Here is a 14,674-nt window from a genome sequence, read left to right as displayed (position 1 = left end):
GCTGCCCTGACCCCTGGCTCTGCAGCACAGGCTGCCCTGGGGTCTATTCTGACCAGCCGGGTGACCTTGGGCAAGTCACTGCCCCTTCTGTGCCTCAGTTTCCCCACCTGTAAAGTCGGGCTAATGATACTGATCTCCTTTGTAAAGCTCTGAGCTCTAGGGATGAAACACGCTAGGTAAGAACTAGGTAGTGATTGTTATTACTGGTTCCCTTCCATGTCCTGTCCTGTCCCAGTGTCACCAGCCCAGCCCAGCCCTGTGTCACGAGTCTCATTGTATTTATGTGATATGCTCCATGATACACAGCTCCAGCTGCTGGAGTCATGTGATTACATGAGACTCTTGGCTGTCATTTAAAAAACAAGTTCTAGCCTTTGTGGGTGCAGAAAAAGGCAGCACCTGGGTCATGTTTTCCAGCTAAGGGCTCAAACCCCAGGAGGGGATAAAACAAGCCCCAAATGTATTCTTGTTAAAATCTCATGATTCGGGGGCCCAGCTGATGGGTTTGAATGTTTGGGGTTAGGGCTGTAATTCTCGAGGGACGGGGCACAGTGCCTGGCTCTAGTGCTACTTGGGATTCTTCTCTTGAGCCTGGTTTTCAACAGAAAATTGGGTTCTCGTCAAAACAGGTTTTCCCTGCAGTGTCTGCTTTCCGTGGAAAACGTCTGGGTTCTTGGGTTTTTTGTCAAAATAATTTGGCCAAAAACTCAAAAATATCCCTGTGAAAAGTTGTTTGAAAACAGACATTTCTACATTTGGGGGGGAAATTTCTGTGGGTGGGAAAAAAAGAATTTCAGACCAGTGAGGCTGTGACTTACCTCTGCTGTGGTGATGGGATGCTGCCCCCCCAGAGGAGCTCAGGGCTGGGCCAGGGAGGGTGGCGCGGGCTCGAGGCAGGCGGGCGGGGCTGCCCCCCCAGAGGAGCTCAGGGCTGGGCCAGGGAGGGTGGCGCGGGCTCGTGGCAGGCGGGCGGGGCTGCTCCCCCCAGAGGAGCTCAGGGCTGGGCCAGGGAGGGTGGCGCGGGCTCGTGGCAGGCGGGCGGGGTCGCTCCCCCAGAGGAGCTCAGGGCTGGGCCAGGGAGGGTGGCGCGGGCTCGTGGCAGGCGGGCGGGGCTGCTCCCCCCAGGCACTCAGGGTCGTAGCATAGGGAGACGCGCTGCTTCCCCTGCACCCCAGGTGCTCGGGGTCGTGGTGGAGGGGGGTATGTGCTGCTCCCCCCAGGGAATTGGGGTCGGGGGGCTCAGGGTTGTGGGAGGGGGAGGGGCACTGGGGGGAACATGCTGCTCCTCCCCCAAGGGGCTTGGGGTTGTGGTGGAGTGCTGCTCAGTGTTGTGGGGGGGCACTGCTGGTGGGGGTGTGCCCCCCCAGGGGGTTGGGGTTGGAGTGGGGGGCGCTGCTGGCAGGGGTATGCTCCCCCCAGGGGGTTGGGATGGGGCGCTGCTGGTGGGGGTGTGCCCCCCCAGGGGGTTGGGGTGGGGGGCGCTGCTGGGGGGGTGTGCTCCCCCCAGGGGCTCGGGGTTGGGGTGGGAGGCGCTGCTGGCGGGGGTGTGCTCCCCCCAGGGGGGTGGGGTGGGGGGCGCTGCTGGCGGGGGTGTGCTCCCCCCAGGGGGTTGGGGTGGGGGGCGCTGCTGGCGGGGGTGTGCTCCCCCCAGGGGGTTGGGGTGGGGGGCGCTGTTGGCGGGGGTGTGCTCCCCCCAGGGGGTTGGGGTGGGGGGTGCTGTTGGCGGGGGTGTGCTCCCCCCAGGGGGTTGGGGTGGGGGGCGCTGCTGGGGGTGTGTGCTCCCCCCAGGGGCTCGGGGTTGGGGTGGGAGGCGCTGCTGGCGGGGGTGTGCTCCGCCCAGGAGGTTGGGGTGAGGGGGCCGACCCTGCTGCTGGGGGCCCTGCTGCTGGGGGCCCTGCTGCTGGGGGGTCCCTGCAGACTGTGTCAGCTGCAGGAGCCACGCCTGGTGCAGGCTGAGGGGAAGTTTGCGCTTGCTGCCTCCTGCTTTGCCCTCTTGGACTTGTCTAGCGCAGGCTTTGGAGGCCTGGTGGCTAACGCTGCCGGTGTGACAAGGCCCCGCAGACTTGGCCCAGGCCACGCTGCTCTAGTTAAGGTGGAGGGGCCCCTAGCTCTGCCAGGCTTTGACTCAGCAGCTGAGCCCATGTTAGCGTCTGTGCTGCCTTGTCTGCTCCGGCGTTTCACTCCAACAGCTACGAGGGGGGTGTACGAACCAGCCTGCGTTAGGACTCACCTGTGTTAAGGGCAACTGCACACAAGAAAACCCACTGAGCCTCCCTTGCTGGGAAACACGCAGCCCTGGAGGGGGCGGGACAGTGCGGGGTTAGCTGCAGAGCTGGACCCTGGGTCTAGTGGAGGAGGAACAGGACTGGGAGGCAGGCGACCTGTGGTCTGTTCTCAGCTCTGCCCTAGACTTTGCTGGGTGGCCTTGGGTAACGCATCCCCCTTCTCTGTGCTGCGTTCCCCATCTGTGAAATGGGGCTGTGACCCTGAGCACCATGGGGTCACACCCCATGCACCAGTGTAACAGGCTTTGTACAGCGCCCGGCTCGTGAGGTGTCATGTGAAAACTGAAACATGCTGGTTTGTAGCATCCTGGTGAGATGGGCGTAGCAACATTATCTGTCAAGTTCTGAACTCCCCCGGGAGGATGTTGCTAGCACCTGTTCCGGACCAGCCAGCCTTGGGCGTCAGTGTCTCCGATGCTTAGCCTGCACCTGGAATTGATGGTCTGCTAGTTACTGTGAGCAAAGCTAGGTATCTTACCACGTGTGACCTTGTGAAAGGGTACTGGCAAATTCCTTTGCAACCCGAGCCACAGGAAAGATCTGCTTTTATTGCTGCTCTGGCACTGTGTGAATTCCAAGTGTTACCATTAGGGTTAATTATTACAGGAGTCACTTTTCAGAGGCTAGTGAACCACGTGTAAAACGGATGACAGGACTTTGTAAGGGCCTACGTCAACTATATAGTGGTGTTTAGCACACTGGAACCGAGCACAAGAAACACTTGGGAATTGTGTGCTCAAAGCTCAGAGGCTGCTCTGACTATAAAAGTCTAAATAGAAACATGGAGCAGCCACGGTGCCTTATTTGGGACATTGGGTAGATGATCTAATCTCACCTGATCCCTTAAAGGTTGAAGTTATTGTGAATTGGCCTGTGCCGCACACCAAATGGCAGTTCCAGTCTTTCATAGGTCTGGTAAGCCATTACCGACGGTTTGTTTGGGGGTTCAGTGACGTTGCAAAACATCAGCGTATGTAAAAAGACCAAGCCAAAGTCATATGGTCAATGGCATGTCAAGAGGGTTTGGTGAGGTAAAGAAAATCTTGTGTGAAACCCCTGGTCTGGGCAGTCCAGATTCTGACAGACTGTTTGAGCTGCGCAGACACCGCAGACATTCGCCTAGCTGCAGTACTAATGCCATTGGCGAGAGTTGCAAGAAACACCCCATTGCTTTCCGAAGCCAGAAAGTGAGCCCCCGGAACAGAATTACTCTGTCACAGAAAGAGAATGCTACGCCATGGTGTGGCCGGTTAACCCTCCAGCCCTATGGCTTTCAAAGGAAATTCAGGGTCCTAAGTGACCTCTGTCCATTAGTATGGGCGTATGAAAGTAAAGGCTTATCGTGAGGGGGCGTGGCCTCCCTCCAAGATTGACAGGGAGGGATCTGCGCCCACCCCTTGGTGCACGAAGCCAGGACACCCGTGCCTGCTCCGCTGGAAGCTGAGGGGTGGGACAGGAAGTAGAGAGGGTTGGCCTTGCAGCTCAGTTGGGATGGAGCCACCGGAGGAGCCAGACACTTCCCACCTGCTGCTGGAGCAGGCTCAGAGTGGACCGCGGCAGCACTGAGGACTCAGCAGACCTGCCAGACTTGCTGGCTGACCAGGACACCAAGGAGCTGCTGGTGGTGTACCCTGGGGAGACTGAGGATGTACCTCACGAGGGGAGAGAAGGAAGTAGCCCAGGATTGTTCTTCTAGTGATGCCCCTGTGGGTGCTCCACTTCAGGTACTGGTGCATCCCTGCATCTTCACTTGGAGAGTTTCAGCAGCAGTGCCCGTGCAAGTCGCCATGCCATTGGTGCCTCACCTAGCGCATGTGCAACCCGACCTCCTCAGTTCCTTCTCAGCTGTCCCTGGCCTGAGATGGAGTCACAGCTATCCTGCAAAGACAGATAATACTACTGTTCAAATAGTGTTACGGTAATTTAGATAGCATACGTTTTAGTTATTAGCTAAATAATAGCTAATAGGGGGAGGGATAGCTCAGTGGTTTGCGCATTGGCCTGCTAAACCCAGGGTTGTGAGTTCAATCCTTGAGGAGGCCACTTAGGGATCTGGGGCAAAAATTGGTCCTGCTAGTGAAGGCAGGGGGCTGGACTCAATGACCTTTCAAGGTCCCTTCCAGTTCTAGGAGATTGGTATAGCTCCAATTATTATTAAATTAGCTAGTTACTTACTGTGACGTTCCCCTCTCGTGTTATCTGGACCAATGATCTGCTAGGTCACTCCAACCCTTGACTCTGGGAGCCAGCCTGACCCTGCTCTGCTGGGAGAACCCCCACCCCTGGGCTGGTCACGCACAGCCTCTGGCGTGTAAACTGCTCCTTCGATTATGCAACCGAATGACACTAGTCAATATCTCTGGTCCCAGACACAACCCTAGGAACCTCCATCTTGCAGTGTCCAGTTGTGCCCGCTGGACGCTACAAGCTTATATGAGTTCATCAATTTAACAAAGAAATTGATATGCACCAGGCTTGTTATCCCAAGGGGAGTCTCTGACACACTTCAAACCAAACGCACTGCTCCAGGTAGAACAAACCTACAGATTTATTAACTACAAAAGACAGATTTAGTGATTATAAGTCAAAGCACAAGTCGGATTTGGTCAAATGAAATAAAAGCAAAACACACTCTAAGCTGCTCTTAACACTCTCCCTTTTATCACGTTCTTTCTTCCCTCTTGGCTTCCCCCCCACCCCCATTTCAGGGTCAGGTGATCATTCCCTCATCATAGTCCCCAACTGACCAAGGGAAGGGGGGTGACTCACTGGAGAGTCCAAGGGATGGATCCTTTGTTGCTGCCTGGGCCAGTGTCCTTTGTTCCTGTGAGGCTGGGCTGGGTTTGTCCCATTCCTGCCTGATGAGGTGTGAACTGCCCCTCTGCTCTTGGAGAGATTTTGCCTGGGCTTATTTTAAGCCATGAAGATACATTTTCAGTCTCATAACTATATACATGAAATTACAATCTATAACATCACTATAATAACAATGCTCAGTGCATCACGAGCCTTCCGAAGACACCCGACATGACAAACTTTGCATTGGACACCACACAGTCATATTCTAAGGATGAACATGGAGGTGTAGGATGTTCCCCCGAGGTACAGAACCTCATACTTACCTTTCTTTATTCTTTCTCAAAAACAAACAAACAAAAAAAAACAAAAACAAAAAAACCCAACCCTGTAGAATAGGTAGGATAATGGCCATGAACTGGAAAAAATGCCTGGTTCACTTGGCTTCAAACACTGCACGACATGCAGGGAAGTGGTTCCAGTGTTGGCTGGACACTTGCAGTGTGTTTGTTGCGTGGGTGAGTTGCACATCCCTTAGAAGTGTGCTCACGGCAACAACCTCAAAGCCTGGGCTCACAGAGACAGAGACCTGAGGCTTAAACTCATTCTGATGGAAAAGTAGCCATGGCCAGCTTTGGACCCACCGGGAATAGCTAACTGGAGACCTCTCCATCGAACTCAGCTAAGGCTCATTCCTCAAAAAAATCATAGAGGAAGCGAGCTTCTGTTTCGCCTGGCAGAGAGCAGACCAAGAGAAAGCGTTCTCCAGCCAGGTCGCTCTCCTCAGTGCCCAACGCCACCCGTCCAGTGGCCTCTGCTGATCCCCAGCGCTTCAGTGCAGAGTTGAGAGGCAAGATCAAGCCTACCTCCTCCACCACGGCACTGTCAACGCCACTGAAGGAGACAGCGCTGAGACCCCGGCAACTGAAGCGGCTCCGACGCCTACACAACAGCGGTGCCACCAGCACCAACTGCTACACCATTGAAGTGCCAGCACCAACCTCCTCGGCACCGAAGCCGCTGGCACCGCACCATTTCCTCCACTAGAAGGAGCTGTTGGTGTCCTCAACATGGGAGTCCCCACTCCTGGGCACCGATGTCTCCCCGGTGCGTGCAGTACCAGAGTACCCCTTATCACCAGTAGTTCCACATTCTCAAGCGAGGAGAATGAGGAGGAGGAAGGGAGGGTGTTTTCCTCACACCATTCCTCCCCTGTCAGACTGTGGTGCAAGTTAATTCTAAAAGCTGTGTCTGTCACTAGAAAAGTGTGTGGTGTCTCTGAGCACATCATTTCTGAGCTGCGGACGCTGGCTGGAGGTTGTGAACCACACAAACAAACAGAGCATTACATGGTGCTAAAATCGCTATGCAGCCTTTTCCTAGAAATTCCATTTGCTAATATGACCAAGACCTCTTCTTCCAGTGTTTGAAAGGCAGCTATTGTGCTGCCCCTCCATACGCAATACCCACTGTCACTTTGTGGTGAATCCTCCCTTTGATCTAGCTGCAGTGTTCCTAAGGAAATCATTGTTCTGGGGGCGAGATCTGTAATGACTTGTGAATACTCTACCTTCGTGTGGCTGCTCTTGGCTTTTCTGAGGCTGGATTGATGTGACTCTTTTGTCCAGCACACTTGATTTCATTGCATCTTGTGTGTAGGTAGAAGCAGAAGTAATCCAAGCCTGGCAGACATTTCTCCTGCTGTAAAGACGTTTCAATTGCTAAAGTCACACACTGATTTTTAAAGAGCTTTTATTAACTTTTAAGACTTCGAATGAACTTGCCTAAGTTTGAACCATGTAAAATAGTGATGGAAAAGACCCATTATTCAGTCCATCATGGTGCCAAAGCAGGAGAGTTCCTGACAGTTCTTTCTCAGAGGGCTTGGCCTAATTTAGTTTTAAATCTATATGTCCAGTTTCGGGTTCCTGTAGCGTCCATTGCTGGAGTAGCTAAGAACTTTCCATGACATTGGATTTGCAAGATGTCCCTAGTGAATGGTATGGAGTCTTCTGTTGTTACCCTCCCCTGGTTAGATGTCCCATGAGATGAAGACAGTTCCACAGGCTCTCACAGAGGCTTTCCTGATATTGAAGCTCAATGTTTCTTTTTTTTTTCCTTTCATCTCATTACTCCTAATAATCTTCCCTTTTATTCTGCTAAATAAATCTTCTTCCTCAATGGTGTTTAACCCTTCATAGATTTGCGCCAAGTCTCCTGACGTACCACTTAGCCAAGCTAGACACATTCAGCATTTTTCAGCTTTGCTCAGGAAGCAGTTCCTCCAGTCCGCTGATACTTTCTGTTGCTTTTCGTGGGACTCCAGCCAGTCAGTGTCTTTCTGATGATGTGGTGCCCAGAACTAACTGCAGTACTCCGGGGCAACGGCAGAGCCACCTGTCCTCCCCGTGTCAGGATGCCCATTCCCTCCTCACTCCAGGATGTCCTCTGGGCTTTTGCAGCCAAAATCACATTGCCCCCTCTTGCTGCTGTATCATGTTACGGATTCATGAGTAACATGCTTTCCTTCACTTCTAGGCCTTTCTGTGATCCCTGCTTCCCAGGCAGCTCCCTCCCCCTGAATACCTGCCTTTCACAGTCCCTTCCCCAGCTGGCTGAGCTGTATTTTCCAAGCTGGTTTTCACTCTATGTCCTGCCGGTCAGGTAACATTGTTCTTTTTGTCACTGATGTTCATAGAACCTCCCCACCCATCATCACTTGTGAATGCATTAGTGTGCCATTCCCTCTCTGCCTAGATCAGTAGCGAAGGTGTCAAGTGACATTGATCCCTGCAGCACTCCAGTAGACACTTCTCCCAAACTGCCATCCATGTCCGTTAACATAACCCTTTGTTTGATCTTTCAGCTAGTTTTCAACCCATGGGACAGTGCTTTCATCCAAGCCAGTCTAAATGAGCTTTTCAGTTCAGTTCTTGAGAGCGTCTGTCCCTTACTAAATATCTGCCATCCCCCGGGACCGCTGTTTTTGTAACTCACTTGTAGAATATATAGTCCCATTGGTGCCGGCTGTTCATGGTCTGTTCATGGAATGGTCGGGGATTTAAGAACATTATTATTTAAGTGATGATGATATCCTGAGTGCCGTACGAAACTCCACTGAGGACAGCCTCTGCCCCTAGCAGCTTGCTGTCTAAAGACACAGCTAAGACAAGTCACACTGCAAGGTCTCTCTTTCGTACTTTCCTTGTTACGAGCTGCTGGAGTGGAGCAGGTGTGTGAATGGCATAGGTTACGGTTTGATTTCTGGGCAGCACAGAGAAATGTGTCTCTAGAAGGGACCTGAAGGAGGAGAGGGGCTTTTGGCTATAGGGCATTTACAATTACAAGTCTGCTGGTAGGCTGATCACCAGGCCCCAGTTAGTCCCAATTTTTTCTTGTCACTCTGTGTGGTATCGGGCATCCATCTTGCATGGTGTGAAATTGACCCCTGTGCATCACAAGTCTGCTGGGGCTTGGCCGGGATGTCCGTGGTGCATAGACCTCATGTGGGCTCTCTTCATGGGGACGATTTGGCACACAGTACTTCAGTGTGCTCTCCTCTCCCCACTGCTTTAAGCACTCACCAGAACCTGGTGCCTCGGGCCACAGAAAACAAATCCCTGGGCATCATGGACAGTGGACTGGCAGCAGGTGCACCCTCTGGATTTGGGACGTGTATTGTACACAAGACCTCGGAGGTGGAAGGTAGAGAAGGATGCTCGTATGGAAATAGTCTGTGAGCATCGGCAGCTGGCGGTTGGGTATAACTGCTGTTCTGGGGGAGTCGGAGGACAGAGCACTGATCTTACAAAGAGAAGCCAGGATTCACGCAGACTTACACAGCAGTCTGACATGTTCAGATTTAGAATTTCCACCCCTCTGCTGCCAGGTGTTGCTCACTGTTCAGTGGGATATCTCAGAGCACTTCACAGACAGTAATCAGTCAAACCTTACAACATCCCTGTGCGGTATGGCTGCCAACTCCTTGTCTTCTGACTTCCCTGCGAAGTATCTACATGCCTGTTGCCCTGTTATCTACCCATAGTGTTCGGAAGAGTAGTGAGCAAGCTCCCAGCTCCTCCCAGTGACTTCACTCCATGCCTTGAACAAACTGTTACGTACAGACATGATCAGGAGCACATGGAGGAGCCCAGCTACAGACATGGCTAGGGGTCAGTGCTTGGGGAGGGGGAACGAGGCAGGGACTGTCCCAGTCCATGAGCAGCCTGAGCAAAGGAGCCATCTAGGTGTGGCCCAGCAGATGCCCAGAAGACAAGGTGAGGGACAGAGTTACTCCCAGCTCCTTGCTGTAGTTCCTGTCTGATTCTTACCTTCTTATTCTCATTCCAGTTACTACATTGATGGCCGAGTGGCCAAAGTGACGGACTTCCTGAAAACACGCCTGTTAGACACGCTCTCTGACCAGATCAGGAAAATCCAGAAAGTGCGTGAGTGCCAAGGGACTGCGCGGGGTGAGAGGGCGACCCAGCTCTAGCGGCTGCGGCTCAGCGCACTGGAGTTGGCACAGGCTTCTGGTCGGGGGCCTGCACGACTGATCCTAATTGTGCACACGGTTGGGCTCCGGACTAATGTTCAGCAGTGGAACTGGCTGGGGGAGACGGGGACTTGGTCTTGGCATGTTTTCAGTTGTCAATCACCTGACTCTCGACAGGGAGCTCAGGAAGCCCCTGTGCAGGTCTGACTGGGAAACTGACCAAGGAGCCGTGCCACTGAACTCCCAGCGTCCTCGCAGAGTGTGCCTAACCCGTGGGAACCAGCCAGGGCTGATCGGGGGCGGCAGCTGAATAGCCGCGGCAGGGGACTCAAGGTCGTGACAGGTGTGACATGCTGAGTGTGGCCTGTGGAAAGGAAGTAACTTCGAGGAGCAGACTGTGAAATAGACTGGGCTCAAGGGTCCCTGGGCAATGCAGGGGGAGGATTCTTGGGGCCCCTGCAATTGTTGGCGTAGGGAGTGGGGACTGCAGCAGGCGAAGGAGCGGGTGGCAAAGCCAAACATATTTAAATCGCCCGGCTCCCGGACTTGCCTCCCGAAGCAGCATTGAAATACTGAGATACTGTGTTCAACAGGCCACTAAGTGTGAGTGGGGGATGGTCCTGCTATTGTGGGGAGTGTTCCTGGCTTAGACACGACCCCGGTGAAGCAGGCTAGCGAAAGGATCTGAGTCCTCGCTCCCACGCCCTCTACCCAGGGGCCTGCCTGCCCACAAGGGCCCCCTTCCACTCTCCTGTCTGGCAGAGTCCTCGTAACCCCCACACGGCTGGGGCCAGGATCCCTGGGAGGCTGAACCCCAGTCTTGTTGTGGTCACGTAAGACAGGGCCTAGGGTGTCCCCACTCTGGGGTGCTCTCTCCACACGGGCCACATCCCTGACCCACTGATCCCTGCATTACGTTCAATCCACATACGATTTATCAAACAGCAACTGTCCGGAAAATATGGAAAAAGCTAAAGGAAAACAAGACCCCGCCCTGTGGGGATGAGGACAGCACAGTCAGCGTGGCTGGGCCGTAAGGACAGTTCCCAGTCGGCTCCTCACACGTCCCAGGCCCCCCGTCCAGGCCCTGGCCATGCTGCGGTGACACCGCGGGTCAGACTCTGCTCTGGGGGTGGCCATACGGCCTCAGGCTCTGCGTGCCAGGACCCTTCTCCCCAGCATTAGCCCCCCATTGGGGTCACAACCAACCTCTGAGTCCAGCCTGCGCGGCCTCTTCTCTGGCAATGTCTTCCTGCGCTGGGCCCTCTGCCCCAGGCCCCCTCTCTCTCCCCAGCTGCTCGCTGTGCCCAGCTGCAGGATTCTGTGCGGCCCGGCCAGTGTCTGCTCCCCAGCTCCAGGCTCCAGCCCTGGCTCCTCGTCGGTGTGGCTGGTCTGTGCTACCCCAGCTCCCACTCCTGTGGCTCAGTGCTGCTGCTCTGCCTCCAGCCCGGCTCTGCCTTCTGGGCTGCTGCTCTCCCCTTAGCTCTGCCCTATTGTGGCTCAGGCAGCCCCGGCTCACACTGAGGATGGGCCCCCAGGCTCCTGGCTCCCCCATTGGCCTGCCTGCCCTGTCAATTATGCTGACCTGGAGTCTTGGCCTCTCTCCATTGGCCCTGGGGACTGTCAGTCTCAGGATCCTGATTCATTTTCAGGCCTTCCCCCTTCTTTTGGTATTGTGAGAGGCCAACCAAAAAAACCCCCCGAGTTTCAGTGAGGGACCAACAGCCCCGTACACATGGGAGCGGGGCAAGGGGAGCCAAGAACAGGGCCACCCATCTCCAGAGCTCCTAACCACACCGAGCAAAGAGCAGGGCCTTGGTCTTGACACACCTGGCAGCACCTGGGAAGAGGAGGCCAGGGGGCTTCCAAAAACAGATCAGGCCAGACAAAAACCTGAGCTCTCTCTTTGGTCCAAGTGCATGTTTGTGACCAAGGGAAACACAGTGGGGTTGTAGTTCCACGGGGCCAGGCTAGGGTGTGATTTGGTAGCAAGGTGGTGATTAATGCAGTTCCAGCAGTTACCGCTAGCATGATTCTAGCACAAGTGTCCTTGGTCATTGTGAACAGTGATTTGTTTTCTCCTTGGCAGCCATGTGGTGACTGACTGTGCTATAAACCCCGGCTATCCTCTGCCTGCTGTGTCCGAGTTGCTAGCACGAGTCTCAGGAACTATTCCTGTCCATGCTGGGCGGGCAGACGGCTACGGCGTGCTAGCAATGGCTGTGCGGGAAACGTGTGTCGAGCAGGGAGCTAGCCGGTTTCAGCTGGAGTGCGGACAGGGCTCTAGCGCTGCATGCTCAGTTGCGAGCCCCACAATATAAACAGGACACCTTCAAATGGGAGACTCCGAAGAAGGGGCTACGCACTTGCTAAAGGGACTGGAGGACGTGTTGTCTCTGTTCTGTCTGGGTGTTTATACCACTCGTCACTGCTCTGCCTGACTATCGCCGTTCTTGTCTGGAGAGACTTGCGGGGCCACAGGAAAGGGACTTGAGGGGCTGTGCAGCAAAGTGGGAGGGACAATCGCTGACCATGTCAAGAAATGACCCCAGCGTGCTCCTGCCACTGGAGGGGTTGGTGGTGAGAGCCAGTGAATGGGCACAAGGAGCGCTGCAGGGACCGTATGGATCACCAGACGCTGGGCTGGGCGCAGGCAGGGAGGATGAACGGCTCTGCTGGCTCTGGGTGCAGGGAGGGGCTCGTTCCCGCTTCGCTCGGGACGGCTCCAGGGGGCCGTCAGAGGGAACAAATGGCCACATGGAGTGAGATGGTCAAGGGAGGCATTTTCAGAGGTGGGAAACGGGATCCAAACCTGAAGAACCGGGGTATCACCGGAGAGCTTGGGCAGTGTTGCATGCCAGTACAGCTGCCCCAGCATTGCTCCTCTTTGCAGCGTGAGCAGCCGCTGGGAGTAGGCGCAGGGCCCTGGGAACGCCGGCAGGGATGGGGCTCGCAGGGGCCTGAGTCTCGGGAAGCCTGGAGGAGCTGCTGGGGCTGGGGGAAGGAGTCCTGTGGGAATTCCAGCGCAGCTGAGAGCACGCGGAGCTGGGCGCTAATGGGCTGCAGCTTCACTGGGAGTGAGTGCATCCTGCCGGCTGATTAGCACAGCTGGGCTCAGACACTCTCCTGTTTTATTGCTTCCTCTCTGCTCAGGAAGGTGGCGGGCTTAGATAATTATAGGCAGAATGCCAGCACCTCTGGGCCTTCCGTCAGGGATGCTGGCTCTCACAGGCTGCGAGAGAAGCAGCTCAGCACTGGCGTCCTTGACATTTTCCTGGGATCCCAGTCCAGCCATATGTTCCATCCGCCCACACTGGCCCAGGAACACAAATGCTCCTGGTTCTTTGGGGTTTGCAAACATCTAGTGACCACAGTGCTCAGGGTCCTGCCTGGAGGAGCTGGGAAATTTGGAGAGACGCACAGGAGCGTGTTCCTGTCATGGGAGGGGAGCTCCTGGCTGTCTGAAATGTCCATCACACCTCACATCTCTTAGGGGTTTGTACTGATACTCCCAGGAGCTCCTTAGCCCAGGCCCGGCAGGACTTCTCCAGCTCTGTCCTTGAGGGCAGCAGTGGTGGGTTAGAGAGTGAGCCGGCCCCTGGAAGGGGTCCCCCCGCCGACTATAAACGCTTCCCTTAGACTGTTCCCATCCACTCCAATGATGCGGCCAACAAAGCAGCTTCTGCACTGACTCTTCTCTGGACCCCGGCGCCCCGGCTTTCCTTTCCTTGGTTCCTGCTCTGCCTTCGGCTCAGGTCTGATACAGAAGCTCCATTTCTGGGGGCTCTTGTGCTCCAGCACCTGCCACAAGGCTCTGGCACCCTGAGATTTGGGACCTAAGCCCCTGGGTTTTTTTCGTAAACTGCTGCCTACTTGGCATCTATATGCAGCCTCCATTCCTATCACCTTGGTGCCATCACAGTCTTGGAACGCCAGTAACAGCATGTTCGCGGCTGGCTGGTGCCTGGCTGGGGCACTGTGGTGCCACAGATCTACTCTGCACCCTGCTAGCGGAGATGGTAGCGTCTCTTGCATTCTGGCTCAGAGCCTGGCTCAGCGTTCCCGGGCTGCGAGCATCTCCCTCGATACACAGGGACCTTTCCTCTCTGGGCTGAGTCTGGCGTCTCAGGGGGAAGAACGGCTGCTCAGAGGCTTCAAGCCCTGCCAGCATGGCACCTCCTCTCAGCTCAGACATGAGCAGGGTGAGGCCGGGCAGAGGGGAAGTGCCCCGCAGGCCTGCTGTGATGCAGCACAGAGCCAAACCGTGTCCCCCACCTTGTAAACAAGCTTCCTGGGCAGCCCCCCTGGAGTCCTGGCCAGGTGGGGGTGGGCAGTATGCCAGCAGCAGAAAGCTAAAGAGAGTCCAGGCCTGAGGAAAAGCTGCTCTCTCGCTGTTTCATCTGTGACGGCAGGAAGCTCTGTCCTTGGGGGCTTTGACTGTGTGAGAATCAGCCTTTCTGTCTCCTTGGGGCCCAGCTGAGCAGAGCGTCTCCCATTGTGGCACAGGATTGGTGCTGTGCTGGGGAGGGGCCAGGGTTGCGCTGAAAAGCAGGCGGAGTGAGATGCTCTGAGGGGCCAGGAGGAGGGTGGTGTAGCTTGGTGTGCTGAGTCAGGAGGTTGCTGAGGCGAGCGGTAGAGCCTATGGAAGGAGACGCGGGGAGCAGGGCTGGGTGGCGATGGAGGAAGGGGTGCAGTTACCTGGCAGGTGAGGGCAAGGACAAAAAGAGATGAGGGGGCAGCGCAGGGACCCAGAAGAGCAGGTTGGGGGGTGACGTGGTTGGAGCAGCAGCAGGGTGTTGGAGAGACTGAGAGGAGCAGTGTGTGAGAGACGAGAAAGCCCTGCAGGAGAACATGGGAAATTGGGGGGGGGAGGGGTTATGAAAAGCATGTATGACTCAGTTTCCCCATTCACTTTTGTACTGCTACCAAAGGGGTTAATTTCTTTCCACAGACGGGGGGGTTAAATGATGAATTGACCAGGTTGGTATGAATGGACGTGAGCATGTGACTGAAGTTACCATGGAGACAGCCAGCCCAGCAGACCTGTTGGATGTGGCTGGACAATTACCTGTGTGACCACAGCCCGTCCCCTACCTGA

At 55.2% G+C, this 14,674-nt stretch overlaps 1 protein-coding gene across 4 annotated transcripts in view; it reads left to right on the top strand.

The window, feature by feature from the left end:
• The window catches only part of HPSE2 (heparanase 2 (inactive)), a 261,831-nt gene that overhangs the window by 211,130 nt on the left and 36,027 nt on the right, over positions 1–14,674 (top strand). For all 4 annotated transcript variants that reach the window (XM_045024572.1, XM_045024571.1, XM_045024570.1 and 1 more), the window contains one exon: positions 9,432–9,525. In XM_045024572.1, coding sequence (XP_044880507.1) covers positions 9,432–9,525 — 94 coding nt within the window. The remainder of the gene's footprint in view (positions 1–9,431; positions 9,526–14,674) is intronic.

The sequence above is a fragment of the Mauremys mutica genome, chromosome 7, assembly GCF_020497125.1.
Source record: "Mauremys mutica isolate MM-2020 ecotype Southern chromosome 7, ASM2049712v1, whole genome shotgun sequence".
In the NCBI taxonomy this organism is placed as follows: domain Eukaryota; kingdom Metazoa; phylum Chordata; order Testudines; family Geoemydidae; genus Mauremys; species Mauremys mutica.
Note: the sequence above shows the minus strand (reverse complement) of the source record. Positions and strands in the feature narration are given on the sequence as shown.